The following is a 14,653-nucleotide window of genomic DNA, read 5'->3' as shown; positions in this document are numbered from 1 at the left end:
TTAGAGCAAAGGAATTAATCTTTGACTCGATGTGATTGGTCTTAGAAGGTTTTGTTAATTTTAAAGTCTTTTAGCAGGGTGTTTTATGTGGTTCTGAAGTGTTTAATTCCCTGACTATTTTGATAATGTATGATTCTGTTATTTGAGAGTGTTTTGATATTGTGAAGGCCAGTGGCCATATACAATAAAACAACTACCTATAAGCACTTGCAAATCCAAAATGGGATTCCTTCCATCCAGTGCCTCAGCACGCCCTTCGTTAGACTGTAACCTCATTGAACGCTCAGTCCCTGTTTCCAAGCCTGTCCTTGTTCTCATGAAAGGCTCCCAAATGCATTGTCCATTTCAGAGCTTTTCTTTCCTTGTCGATGTTTTCACTGCTTGCCTTTCTTTGCCAGCAGCTTTGCAACTACTCAGTGTCATTTTGTTCCTTCAGGGTATCGGCATCCTTCTCCAATCATCGTAGCCAGGACTGTACGGATTCTACACACGCTTCTGTCGCTGGTTAATAAGCACAGGAACTGTGACAAGTTTGAGGTGAATACCCAGAGTGTGGCTTACCTTGCAGGTAAAAAACCAAACGTATTGGGCTCGTAGCAAACTCAGAAGTGAATATTTCTGTTTATAGCAAAATGTAAAACAAGAAGCCAGAGAGAAAGCGGTTGTGACCCATTTCAGGATCTGGCTGCCTATTTTTCTTACACTGTGCGGGACACTTTATTTTTATTTTTCCTTGGCTGTTCCAGAAATTAACTCTTTCTGCTAATGCATACCTAAAGATTAAAGGTCCAGAAAAAATGGGGAATTGTGTGGCCAAATTATTCAAAAAGGCTTTTGTATTATAGGGAGGGGCTCCCAGATGCTTCGCTAATGAGTTAAGGACCGCCGACTTGAACGCTCTGTTGCCTCACGTACTACGTGTTTTCTTAAATATGTGCTCCTATGAGCTACTTGTGCTTTGTGCGGTCTAATGTCAGCCCTAGAATTGCTTATATTCCGTTTCAGCATTCTTCAATTCTATATTGGATTCTTAATAATGCTATGTCTTTGTAAAATTGTGTTTATTTACCCTATGGCATTTTTTTATGGAAATGTACTTGAAATTGTCTTTACTAATTTCATACTGTGTAATCTCTTTGAGTCTCAGTGAGGAAGACGGACTATAAACGACATAAATAAAATAAAATAAATACATTCTAGAGGGAGGGAGGATTCATTGTGAAGGAGGGAGGTTTTGATCTCTTTCCCTTTCCGCTAGTATTTCTTTTTATCATTCTTTTAGTGAGAGGTAAACTTTAAAAAAAATATATTTTTTCTTTTTCCACTTTGAGTATCCCTACACAAGCCAAGACCAAAGGTATTTCCTTTAGCGGGGGCGGGGGGGAGAAAAGAGGAAAACCAACTACGCCTATATATTCTGTGCAGAATTGCGCAACATGTAAATTAAACAAAGTAAGCAAACACAGTGTGGGTTTTTTTATTTTGCATAATTTTTGCTTCTACTAGTAGGAGCCAAATGCTTTGTGGTGCAAGGAAATCCCATCCCATGAGCTCATGAGCCTGTCCAGAGCTGGCCATTGGCTAATCTAGCTCGGAATCGCCCTACTTCGACTGGCGGTGGCTGTCCGGGGTCTCAGGCCCAGAAAGGTCTTTTCCCCTCTGCCCATGCTTCTTCAGCAGGGGACGCCAGAGATCGATCCGGCATCCACCGGAAGCCCCACTCCACCCCCCTGGCCCCTCCCCTTAGCTTCTGAGTTCAAGCCTTCCATTGGACCTGGAATTACTAGATGCCTGGTTTTATTTTTAAAAATGGTTTTGATTCTCACAGTGTTTTTGCATATCTCAGCTCCTCCTGGGCTTGCACTGTTTACTTGCAGAATAAATACATACCGCCCTGCCTATGTACACAGAGTGTTTCAAAAATTGACATTAGGGCTTGGGAACAAACGGTCCAGACGAGAATTCACTCTGAGCGCCCTTCTCCTTTTAGCTTTGCTGACTGTGTCCGAGGAGGTCCGAAGCCGGTGCAGCCTGAAGCACAGGAAATCCCTTCTCCTGACGGACGTTTCCGTGGAAAACGTTCCTATGGATACATGTCCCATCCACCACAGCGATGCCAGCTATAGGTCAGTGGGCCTTTTCTGCTACAGGATTTGGCCGCAGTCCCGACAGGAGGGTGCACCTGGCTCAGAATCATAGCTAAGGAACTCAGCATCTGAGCTCGGGCTGGTTCTGGGGTGGCATCTTGTCACGAAGAAGCCAGGCTGCTGAACACTCCTGGTCCCTGCCAGGGAGCTGCCCTCCTTCCCAGTTCTGAGGCTACAGGAGGGGCCTGGCTAATCACTCCCTGGGCATGTGGCACGGGGCGACTCAAGGACGGACTGCCTGCATGGAGGGAGTGGCCGGGGACGGTGCCGGTCTGCCACCGGGCTTTGTGCTCACGGGGTTTCTCCTCCCTTTCAGGACACTAAGGGAAAACCAGCCGTGGGCTTCTCCCAAGGGCTCCGACAGGCATCTCGCCGCCAGCTACCCGACCGCGGGACAGATCAGTCCGCGCACCAGGAAGTCCATGAGCCTGGATATGGGGCAGCCTTCTCAAGCCAACACTAAAAAACTGCTGGGTCAGTGGGAAGTTCCCTCCTCCCTCTCTTAGCTGCGAAAGCATCGCCCTGAGAGCGCTTACAGCGCAGTCCTCTGGTAACATGTTCCTCCGAGGCACGTCCGGGTGGCGTCAGTGACCCCCTCCCGCCCATTGTCTCCTCCCACCAGACTTGAGAGGTATATTAGGCTGAAAAAGGATGGCTGGCTCAAGGTGAACTAGGAGATGTTCACGCAGGGCTTTTCTCCCCAGTGTGGAACCCAAAGTGGCTGATGACCTCATTTTCCCCTCCTCTCTTTTATCTTCCCAGCGCCCACCCTGTAAGGTAGGTTAGGCAGAGAGTGACTGACCCAGGGTCACCCAGTGAGCTTACATGACAAAGTGGAGATTGGAACTTGGGTCTCTCAGGCCCTAAACTGACACTAGCCCTTGACAATCAACCTCTCTGCACATTGACTGCATGTGCAGCAGCGAGCCCAAGCTCTTTGGCCCTACCTCCTGCCTCCTCGCTATCGCTGGCTCATGAGCACTGCGCCTACATGAGGAGAAAGCGTCCAGGTGCACATTCTGCCCATGACTGGGGACATTTGGGAGACACATGGCCACACCTGCTCCTACTCTCGAAGCATTCAGGCAGCTCCTGGAAGGGTCCTGTACAGACTGCTAGTCCAACCGCCATGTCATGATGCCTCTTGAATGTGGATTTGAACCCAGGTTTTATCATTTCTAGTCAGACCGCCATCTCACATTGGCTCAGTCATTGCCCACACCAGAAAATCCATCTTGCATCTCCTTCTTTTTCTGTTAATGAATCTGCCACGATTTAAGATTTGCAGGAAATGAGCAAAGCTGAAATTGACACTTAGCAGATGTCCTGTCTGGTTTTTTGTCTGTCTTGGTTGTGATCCTGCTGCTTTTGTAGGAAACACTGAATTCAGCCCACCGTTCTGCGTAGGCCACCAGGATCTTCTTTCACAGCTTTGCCTGCCTGCTGCGGAGGAAGGGAAACCCTCTCTGGGGTCTTTGCCAGGTTGCCTTGGGTGAAGGGACTAGCTTTTCAGCCACGAGCACGGGCAGCCTCGGTTGTTTGGATGGGCTACAGAATGGTCACTGCTTTGCTGCTTTCATTTCCCGCATCACGATTTGTTGTACTTTGGTTTTATTTTCATAGGTACAAGGAAGAGTTTTGACCATTTGATATCAGATACTAAGGCCCCCAAAAGACAGGAAATAGAATCAGGGATCACCACACCTCCGAAGATGAGACGGGTAGCAGAAAATGATTACGAAATGGGTAAGAACCAAAGCTTATTACTTGGTGTGTATTTTACAGGCATATGAGGAGGTTATCGTCATGAGGAAAAAAACACCTTTGGCCTCCAGATTCATTCTGGCATTGATGAGAACGTAAGAAGAGCCCTGCTGGGTCGGACCGTCTAGTCCAGCATCCCGTCTCACACAGTGGCCAACCAGTTACTCTGGGGGGCCAACAGACAAGGCATAGAGGCTGAGGCCTTCCCCTGATGTTGCCTCCTGGCACAGGGATTCGAGGTTGGCTGCCTCTGCATGCGGAGGTCCCCTTTAGTCACCAGGGCCGTTAACAGACCTAGCCTCTGTGAACCTGTCTAATCTGTTTCCATGACCATTATTCCATGGCCATCTCTGTGGTAGCCCTTCACAGGTGTTCTCACAAGATAGCCTTTCATTGTAGTAGCATAAGGTTTCATTTTGACAGCACAGTAAATAGATCAGTATTCTTGTCCTCATAAATAATGATAACTTCTTTCCTGCAGAAACACAAAGGATATCTCCACAGCAGCATCCACACCTCCGGAAAGTGTCAGTCTCTGAATCGAATGTCCTCCTGGATGAAGAAGTCCTCACTGATCCCAAAATCCAAGCCCTGTTGCTTACTGTCCTTGTAAGAATGTTATCTTGCATCACCATGTACCGTATTTCTTGCAGACTTCTAAGGCAGCACTCTGTAATGGCCAATCTAATTGTCAGAAAGCGTGATCTGTGAATTTTTAGTTGAAATTTGCAACTGCAGCTATTTGGGGCCCTCATTTGGACTGGAGCTCCAACAGGATGTAATGACCCCTCTTCCACACTCTTTTTGTGATCTGAGTCACGTATACAGGGTTGGTGTTTGACCTTGCCCTTGACCGGTATGTTTGCCCCCTGCCCCTGGTGGAGAGCACAGCTGTGTGAGGACAGAATTCAAATCACAAAAATGTTATATAGGGAAGAATCCCCCCCCCCACTTCATCTGTGTACTACTGTTCCTGTCAAATTAGGGCACTACATGGCTGAAGTTTGAAGTCATAAAGATATTGAGGGGGATCTGTTCATGCATTTTGTGTCTGGTTTGGCCCTAAGGAGCAACGTCACAACAGTAGGTCAGGGCTCTCCTTTCCACAGCATGAAGACAGGTGATAAAAAGCAGGTGGTGGCATCAGAGAGACTGGAATTCTGGAATACAAGTCCTAACCAAGCGCCGCAGCACAGGGGGCTCGCGATACTGGGTGAAACAGGAGGCTGAATTAAGGCCTGGCAGGAGTCTTGTGGGGAGGCCCAGTGTGGAATGCTGAACCCATTAGTATCCTGCCCCTCCTCACCACTTAAGCCGTGGCCGGTTTTTTAGCCTGAGCTACTGTTTTTTTTTTAAACAATGCGACTCCGTGCGTGCAAGCAGGAGTCCTTTTAAAAGAGGCCATCCTGCCATGTTTGCTTACCTACAGATCGCGTTAAAAGGCAAAGATGTCTAGCACCAACGAAAACATGATGGATTAGGAAGTGGACAGTTGAGAAAGTGAATGGGGCAGCATCCCTGATGCACATGTACACACCCTGCTGGAACTGGCAAAGGGACCAAGGTGCTCAAAGCTGGAGCCAGTTTGGACCCTTCCAGGGTCTGGCGCAGGCAAGGCCCAGTCGAAGGGTCCTGTCATTTCTGAGTGGCTGCTTCAGAAGTGGGAGGGGGGCATTCTGCCTCAATATTGTGCTGGCCGAGGTTTATCTGTTTCACAGCAACACCAGAATCAGGCAGGACTATCCCACTAAAGAAGGGACTGATGGATTGACAGATGTATCCCTCCAGAAGCTTTCATAGACTCAGAGCCCACTTTGTCAGCTTCTGCCACAAGAGAACTTGAAGGTGCCACAACATTCATTGTTGCCTTTTGTGGCAAAACACAGTTGCAGCTCTCCCCCCTCCCCCACCCCCTGCAAAGAACTGGTCTATCAAAGTCTAATGTTGAATGGAGATATGTAATCCAGTTATTCTTGTTGCTCTCATCAGTATCTTTCAGCAGGAAAACACCATTTCTAAAATAAAAATGATGTGTTGGTTTCTTCTCCCTTACCATACTTTTTTCGGCATGCTTTTTTCCGGCAGGCAACCCTAGTAAAATACACTGCAGATGAGTTTGACCAGAGAATATTGTATGAGTATTTAGCAGAAGCCAGTGTTGTTTTTCCAAAGGTCTTTCCAGTCGTGTAAGTATCCAACTTCTCATAACTAAGTTACTTTTTGCAAAAAAAAAAATGCTTATCCATAAAGTATATAGCACCTTTCTTTGTGCTTTAGTGATTTAGGGCTACACCCAGAAGATTGTAAGTATACCTTTAAAAGGTAAAGGAATGAATATTTCACATGAATATTTGGAAGCCCAGGTGTAACACAAGTAGGCATATCAGGGAACAGTTGGCAACAGGATGCGATGTGTGAGACAACCATTAATAGCTGGCTAGTGATAGGCATCAGAGCCCCGTGGCTCAGAGTGGTAAGCTGTAGTACTGCAGCCCAAGCTCTGCTCACGACCTAAGTTCGATCCCGGCGGAAGCTGGGTTCAGGTAGCCGGCTCAAGGTTGACTCAGCCTTCCATCCTTCCGAGGTTGGTAAAATGAGTACCCAGTTCCCTGGGGGTAAAGTGTAGATGACTGGGGAAGGCAATGGCAAACCACCCCGTAACAAAAAGTCTGCCAAGAAAATGTCGGCATGCGACGTCCCCCCATGGGTCAGTAATGACTCGGTGCTTGCACAGGGGACTATCTTTACCTTTACCTTAGTGATAGGCTAAACACACTCCTTGGTATCCTAGAACGGGCAAACACTTTTAGTCAGGGAGCTGTCCAGCACTGGTATTCCCACTAGCTGTGGACAGCTTGGTACAAAGCCAGCTGTGCAATTAACAAACTCGTGGTCGTTCCAGCTGTTTGTCACTGGCTGACTGGTAGAAATACACTGAAAATTAGACCTTTCTTTTGAAGGCCCCTTGTTAATTTAGCATTTAAATTGAATTTTATTTCCCTCTCAGCAGCACAGAGTAATGGAACACAGAGGAACAGGAATATGATTCCAAAATTCAGTGTAGTGACTTTTTTTATTCTCCCAGGCTAAAACAATTGGCTAGAGTTCTCTCCTTTACTGCAACCTTTTCAGTATTCCTTGCTCGTTGCCATTGAGTCTGGAGGCACTGTTTCTAGCAAGGGCAATGGGAAATGAGTAACCATTTACTCAAAACTGGATGAATGAAGCAAGGATTCCATGTAATTGTTTTGAAGAGCCATGCCAAGTTAAAAACATTTGAGCATTAGCAATTAAAGTTTAGTGTAAGTTTGCAGTCAAACTGCTGGTGGTTTGCAATAAAAAAGAGCACTGTAGGGCTGTGAAAAAGTAGGTCCTCAAGCGTGTTTTTTCTCCCAGACCAAGCGTGTTCCCCCCCCCCAGGCAATAAGGATCTACAGCCTTAGCTTTCTCTCTTTTTTAAAAAAAGTATAAGCTGATAAATCATTTGAATAAGAATTTATTTTCAGAAGCCTGCATTTTCAGAAGCCTGCATTCTGTTCAACTTTATCTTTGTGCGCTCCACAGCAAAATATGGAAGTGATAAATAACTGCAAGTCCTAGCCAAGAATCTTTCACTTTAAGCAGAACCTAAAATTTCCGTGTTGCATGAGATCTCTTCTGATCTACGCAGCGTGTGTATTACGGTCGGGGGGAGGGGCTGGGTGCAGGCACTGCTGAAAATGCATCGCACTGAAAATTGCCTGTGATCTTCAAGGAGTTCAAAATCCTGTTATTTTTTGACGGGAACAAACAGAAGAGTTGTTTTCTCTTGCTCCAGAGAGCTGGACCAGAACCAACGGATTAGAGTTAAACCAAAAGAGTTTCAACTAAACATTAGGAGGAACTTCCAGGCAGTTAGAGCAGTTCCTCAGTGGAACAGGCTTCCTCGGGAGGTGACAGCCTCTCTTCTTTTGAAGTTTTTAAGCAGACACTAGATGGCCACCTGTCAGCACTGCTGATTCTAGGGCTCAGTATGAATTTAGGCAGATTGTGAGATGGAGGGCAGGAAGGGTTAGGCGCTTGGCTCTGATGTGGCCGGGATAATGCTGATCACCACTTCGGGATCAGGAAGGAATTCTCCTCCAGACCAGATTGGCCAGGGATCCTGGAGGTTTTTTGCTTTCCTCTGGGCATTGAGCAGGGGTCCCTAGAGTAGTTAGTGGGGTGGGGGCAGGGTAGTTGTTCATTTCCTGCATTGTGCAGGGGGGTGAACTAGATGATCCTTGGTATCCGTTGCAGTTCTTTGATTCTACTTCAGTGTTAAAACTGCTCTGTTGACTGCCAGTGTGTTTCCATGTACAATTTAGACTCTTCAAAGGCTTTCATTTGCCTTGCAGTCCAGAATGCCTTAGGGAGCACTTTTCCCATGAGCCGCCCCCCCCCCCCACACACACACCTTAATCTCTTTTCAGAAGGTCCTGCTTAGGATACTGTGGGTGGTAATTCCGCACAGGTTAATCTTTAGCAGCAGAATGAAACAGGGGTCCGATGGCACGTCATGGAGTTCGTTCCAGCACAAGCTTTCGTGCGTTAGAGCTCTTTTCATTAGCTGCCTGAAGTGGATTGTTTGTGGAGGCCAGATGGGCATTTGAAAGGAGTGGGGCCTTCTCAGTGGTTGGCCCCAGTGCTGTGGAAGACTCTTTTCCCTGAGGTCTCATCTTTGTCTCACCTCTTACCTTCTTTGGGAGCCAAGTAAAAACAAACCTGTTCCAGCAGGTCTTTGGAAGCATGGACAGCTAAGTTGGAAATGTATTATGCTGATTATGATTCTTTTAAAATTGTTGATTGGATTTTATTTTATTGTTGTGTTTTAGTTTTCTTAACAGTTTTGGAAACATCTGTACAAAAAGTGTAAAACTATGATAAATGCCTCAGAATCAAGTCTGCTCACGTACCTATTGTCTGTTAAGGGGAGGGTGTCTAGGAGCATGTCCTTGGAGTATTGCGTAGCTTTTCATTGCTTATAGAGCATTGCAGAAATATCAATTCATAATAAAAATGAAGTTAACATTTGCTTAATTCGCTTGGTTTGTTGAGATCCATGTGTTTGGTTTTCCTGGGTGCAGAGCTTGGTTTTTCTATTGGTGGGGGAGTCCTTGTAGAGGTGGGTCCTCCCACCTCTTGTAGAGGTGAGTCCTCCCACCCTCCGCCACAGGCAGGGCTGTTGCTGAACATTTCGCAGAAACCGTGGGTGGCAAGTCTCTGATTCATTGCCAAGAAATCAGTAGTTGGGCCTCAGGCAGCTCTTTAAAGGTTAGATAAATATGAAGTACAGATAGTATAAGAGTACATATTCAAGCAACAGATAATATGTAAGGCAACGTAGTAGTGAAGTCTATGGTCCCTAACTCGTTAACGAAGCATTTGAGACTCCTCCCTATAATACTTCCCTCCGATCTGAGTAAAAAGCCTTTTCGGTTTTGCATCATTTGCGGAAAGCCAGGAGAGTGGGGGCTCTCCTGACCTCAGGCAAACCATTCCATAGGGTGGGGGCCACCACAGAGAAAGCCCGTGTGAGGGCTGCTGAGTCTGAGAAACGAGTCTATCTCCTGTATAAGCAAGCTAAGTAAACCCTTTCATTGGCTGCAAACCCTCCCTTCTCACTTGCGTATACATGCTTTAACTGCCTCTTCTTCCTGTCTTCAACTCTCTCCAAAATTTGGGGTTTTTTTCCCCTTCAGGAGTGGAGAGAGCCATATGCAAGTTCTGTGCAGTCAGCCATATCTCTGACTTCTGGGTTCAGTAGCAGCTACGCCAGTGTCTATCTGCCAGCTGAACAATAAATGCTGGTTCCAGTGGGGAAATAAGGGAATCTGTATAGGAGCTGGTACTGCATAGTGGCTAAGAGAATATCTTGTTTATGATTTAAATATCCCATCTTAGTGGCCTCAGGCAAGCCATTCTTAGCCTTAGCCCCTCTCTTCCCTTGGCAATATGCAGTTACTACTCGGCCACCTTCCAGAGCATTTATAAGGATTACAGGAAGATAATGTGAAAATTACAAACACTGAGCAGGTTATAGAAAAGAGGCAGCAATGATAAGGAACTCCTGGCAGGGTTTCCACCCAAGGTTCCAGCTTTCATACTAAATGGACTGGCCCTACTTTACCATCCCGTCTCTAAGAATGTTCCCTAAGCTGAGCTCTTAAAATTGCTTTTCCACATACGCTCTAAGAACACAGGTGTGTACTTATGAAGCTACTCTGGTTATGGGTAACTGGAGCTAGTTTTTCTAAACTGATAGGAACAATATGGTTTTGTTCCCAAAGAATCCTAGAAAGTAGTTTGATAAGATGAGAATTCTCTGTTAGAGATCCAAAACTCCCCTGGACAGAACTACAGTTCCCTGAGAAATAGGAATTTGTCTGCCATGCTCTTAAGTTCAATTTGGAAATTGTTGTATTTGGGTTTGTTGGTTAAATAAAATTTACACTTTGCTCTCTGTGGTAAAATTAGCAAACTATGAAATGGTATCCGGTTAACTGGTTCTTCTCTGTTTTGTTGCCTAGGCACAATTTACTGGACTTCAAGATAAACACTCTGTTGTCGCAGTGTCAGGACCCAAATTTATTGAATCCAATTCATGGCATTGTTCAGAGTGTGGTCTATCACGAAGAATCTCCACCCCAGTACCAAACCTCTTATCTACAAAGTATGTAATGTTAACCATGTGAGCCTATCAGCTCTTCTGGATTTGACCCAAATTATTGTGAAATTGCTTGACCGCATATCAAAATTATGACAAATCTATCTATTTATTTATTTTAGATTTTTATTCCACCCTCCCCGCAAGCAGACCCAGGGCAGATTACATCAGATAAAAAACATTTATACCCTTTCATCATAAAAGCAATAAAACAGTTTTTAAAATTCAGACATTCAGACAAGCATCACAGCAGTGCAATATAAAAGCTAATATGCAAGACAGCAGCAATCAGTTCGCTAGAAGCTAGATGGTGGACGACTCTGATAGAGAGGGCTTAGATCTTCTCTTCTCCTCTCTCCAGGCCAGCGGAGGCCCAGCCCAGCCTCAGCCAAAGGCCTGGCAGAACATCTCTGTCTTACAGGCCCGACGGAAAAATAGTAAGTCCTGCCGGGCCCTGGTCTCACTAGACAGAGAATTCCACCTGGTTGGGGCCAGGACTGAAAAAGCCCTGGCTCTGGTCAAGGTCAGGCAGGCCTCCCTCAGGCCAGGGACCACCAAAGCATCCTCTGGGGTACATAAGGGGAAAAGCGGTCCCGCAGATACACTGGTCCCAGTCCACATAGGGCTTTATAGGTTAGTACCAGAACCTTGAATCTAATTCGGTTCTCCGCTGGCAGCCAATGCAGCTGTCACAGTATAGGTGTTATATGTGTTCCACTCGACACTCCCACAATGACACGCATCGCTGCATTTTGAACCAGCTGCAGTCTCCAGATCAGACTCAAGGGAAGCCCCATGTAGTTACAGTAACCCAGCCTAGAGGTGGCCGTTGCCTGGATCACTGTAGTTAAATCGCGAATTGAGAGGCAAGGGACAAGCTGCCTGGTCTGTCGAAGGTGAAAAAAAGAGGACCTGGCAACTGCTGCGACCTGCACCTCCATTTTCAAGGAGGCATGCAGGATCACCCCCAGGCTCCTTACCTTTAGAACTGGCGCAAGCAGCACCTCATCAAGGGTCAGGAGCCGGAGTCCCGAACCTACACACCCACGATTCAAGTGTAGGACCTCCGTCTTCGTAGGGTTCAATTTCAGCCGACTCTGCTTCAACCATCCAGTCACAGTTTCAAAAGCATGCTCCAGGACATCCGGGGCCGAGTCAGGCCGGCTGTCCATCAGCAGATACAACTGGGTGTCATCTGCATATTGGTGACACCCAAGTCTGAAACTTCACACCAGCTGGGTGAGGGGGCACATGTAGATATTAATCAGTAATGGGGAGAGTATTGCCCCCTGCAGGACACTGAAGGCCAGTGGGTGGCAAGGTGACAACTTCTCCCCCAGCGCCACCCTCCCACTGCTCCCACCCTCTGATGCAGAGCTGAAATGAAACATAAGCAATTAGAACATGACGTGCTAAAACAATATAGAAATTACCTAGTGGAAGCAATATATTCCTTTTGAGTTACAAAGTAGTATGGAATTAATCATATTAAATCTGATACATAGCTGAAATGAAGCATGAGCAATTAGAACATGGTGTGTTAGTACAGAAATTACCTAGTGGGAGCATACTTAATTTCAGTAGACAGATTGTAAACAATAGTAAGGAACTAATTATATCCTTACTATCACACGCAAAATAAGTTTAGCTGCCGACAGGGAGAGAGAGAGCCCCAAATTCTCCTAATGTCGCTGAATTTTTAAAGAAGTTTTAGATGTAACAATCCTGGTAAAGTTACACAATCTTCTTCTGCTCCCATGTGCTAATACTCTTTTTCTTTGTGTTGGCTGCAGGTTTTGGATTTAACGGCTTATGGAGGTTTGCGGGACCATTTTCAAAGGTGAGAGAATGGCATTTTCAGGAGTAACTAGGTAACGTCAGTAATGTCTGATAATATGAATCCCACTGGCAGTGAAGAAGGTGTCTTTCATGTTGAGTTTTTATGGTCATTGAGTCTGTACTCCAGACAGACAAAATTTGGGTGCACTGAAATTGGTTTTTGGGTCCTCCCTCAGAGTCGGCGCTGTCGCAGGCATCCCCACGTATTCTGTAGGCTAGGCTTCCCAACTGAAATAATCTCTGATATGGGAACCTCATTTATGTCAGACTTAATGAAGATACTGTGGGAAGTTTGTGTGGTGAAGCATATCACCTCAGCACCATGTCACTCAGAAACTAACAACTTGAATGAGTCAGGTCAGCAGCTCAAAAAGAAGAAAGGTAGGAAAGAAAAAGAATAGCGCCAAGGGAAGAAAGACAAAGGGAAAGAGAATTTGAATTAGCCAGATTAGAAATGGAGGAACACAAAAGGCAAAGAGAATTTGAAAAGATCAGACTGGAGAAAGAAACAGCAATACAAATACAAAACCTCAAATTGAGAGAAATGGGACTGAGGGGAGTTAATCCAGCCCCTAGGGGTCAAAAAGACAAATACATGACAGTAGATATGAAAAAAATTGACAGATTTCAAAAAGGAGTTGATTTATAAGGCTTATTTTATAAGTCTCGAGACAACATCCCTGATGACCAGAGAATCTTATTGAGGTCTGAGTGAAGTGTAAGTGAAGTGGGGCGGTGGTGGTGGTGAGGTAAATTATTATAATGCCTTTAAAAAGAGAGCCAAACAAAGGTTCGGAGTGACCCCAGAACATAGCAAGGAGTTTAAAAGCTTCCCAATGTAACAGGCTCTCTTGCCTGTGTCTTAACTAAGCTTCTCCTACTGCAAAGGAAAGATTTCTCTTTTCTCTTGGATAGTGTTCAGCAGTTAGCTCAAAACCTGTCAAGCAAAATTGTTCTTTGAACCGTTTGCTTATCAGTATTTGTAAAAGGTTCTTTATTGCTTTGCCGCTTCTAATCAAAGTACTCAGACACCTGTTAGAGTTTATTTCTTTTATTGAAAATACACTGTTTTTTAATGAAGCAAGTAGTTAAAAAATATATGATTATTAATATAAGTCCTTCAAAAGTAGAACACAGAAAGGCAATCAGAATTAAATTTGCCAACATTTCCTAACTAACACTTAAGTTTAAAAGTAATCAAAGTTCTTATGAAATGCCTTCAGATTTTCGTAGCCTACATTGCAAAGATAAGAATCTCACCTAATCTTCATGAGATCTCTTCCAATCAGAACTCTGTTATCTAGATTAGCATGTTTTATAGGTTATCGTATGCAAATACCTAAGATCTTTTCACCTAATAGCCTAAGCAAACTACGATTGGTTTAATGCTTCATTGAATATTCATAATTTCTATTGTATAACCTTCTAATTAGCCAAAAATAACGTTATAGCTAACTTGCAAAACAAAGCCATAAATCCGTGAGAAATGACAGGAAGAGTTAAGATACTAGATCACTATTGGTCCAGTCTCTGATAAAGAAACATTAATCTAGATGGAGTCCTCTATTTTTAATTAGCTGTCAAAAGATTAAAGCGCACCTGTTTTGGTTACCTGACACTAAAAAATGCATAGACAGTTCATGAAAAGTTTAAAAGTTCACCCAGAATACAAGCCATTACTATGTATTAGCTTAGTATTGATTAGTTTAGTGTGCTTTGATCTATGTTGTTACAACATCAAAGAAATCTGAGGAGACTTATGCTCAAGTAGCCTGTAAATTAAAATGGTTACTAAAGCCATTAGTAGAGAAAGCTGAGAGCTGGCAACATGTCACTCTTACAGAATTGGAACAGTTTTAAAAAATAATATCCACTGATTACTGCTGGCTGGTGCAAGATAAAAAGCCAGGGACAGTAGTTAAAGCTGCTGAGATTATGGATGAGTTAGTGTTCATAAGGAGGGGGGGAGACTAGGAAGAAAAAAATTCTCCTCAGAAAAATATTTTAAAGGGGTGGGCCACATAAAGAACCTTGCCTGCCTGAAAACCATCATACAGTGGGCAGTGATAATAGAGCCAGAGAAACATCTCAGGGCACAGAGGAGGTATCATGGAAAAAATGTTACCAGGGTGGTGCCCAGCCCTTACCTGCCTAGGAAGCCCCAAACCTGTGCAGGGAGGATTAGGGTGGGTGGCAGGATGTGTGAATGGCTGGATCT

The 14,653-nt window shown here is 44.9% G+C and overlaps 1 protein-coding gene across 2 annotated transcripts in view; it reads left to right on the top strand.

Moving 5' to 3' along the window:
• Positions 1 to 14,653, top strand: part of NF1 (neurofibromin 1) — a 290,705-nt gene that overhangs the window by 241,822 nt on the left and 34,230 nt on the right. For both annotated transcript variants that reach the window (XM_055001104.1, XM_055001103.1), the window contains 8 exons: positions 437 to 568; positions 1,991 to 2,126; positions 2,464 to 2,621; positions 3,771 to 3,893; positions 4,393 to 4,520; positions 5,997 to 6,097; positions 10,460 to 10,602; positions 12,390 to 12,436. In XM_055001104.1, the coding sequence (XP_054857079.1) occupies positions 437 to 568; positions 1,991 to 2,126; positions 2,464 to 2,621; positions 3,771 to 3,893; positions 4,393 to 4,520; positions 5,997 to 6,097; positions 10,460 to 10,602; positions 12,390 to 12,436 (968 nt within the window). The remainder of the gene's footprint in view (positions 1 to 436; positions 569 to 1,990; positions 2,127 to 2,463; positions 2,622 to 3,770; positions 3,894 to 4,392; positions 4,521 to 5,996; positions 6,098 to 10,459; positions 10,603 to 12,389; positions 12,437 to 14,653) is intronic.

The sequence above is a fragment of the Eublepharis macularius genome, chromosome 17 (genome assembly GCF_028583425.1).
Source record: "Eublepharis macularius isolate TG4126 chromosome 17, MPM_Emac_v1.0, whole genome shotgun sequence".
NCBI classification, from domain to species: Eukaryota; Metazoa; Chordata; class Lepidosauria; order Squamata; family Eublepharidae; genus Eublepharis; species Eublepharis macularius.
The sequence above is the reverse complement of the archived record's forward strand: the minus strand, read 5'-3'. Positions and strand labels throughout refer to the sequence as shown.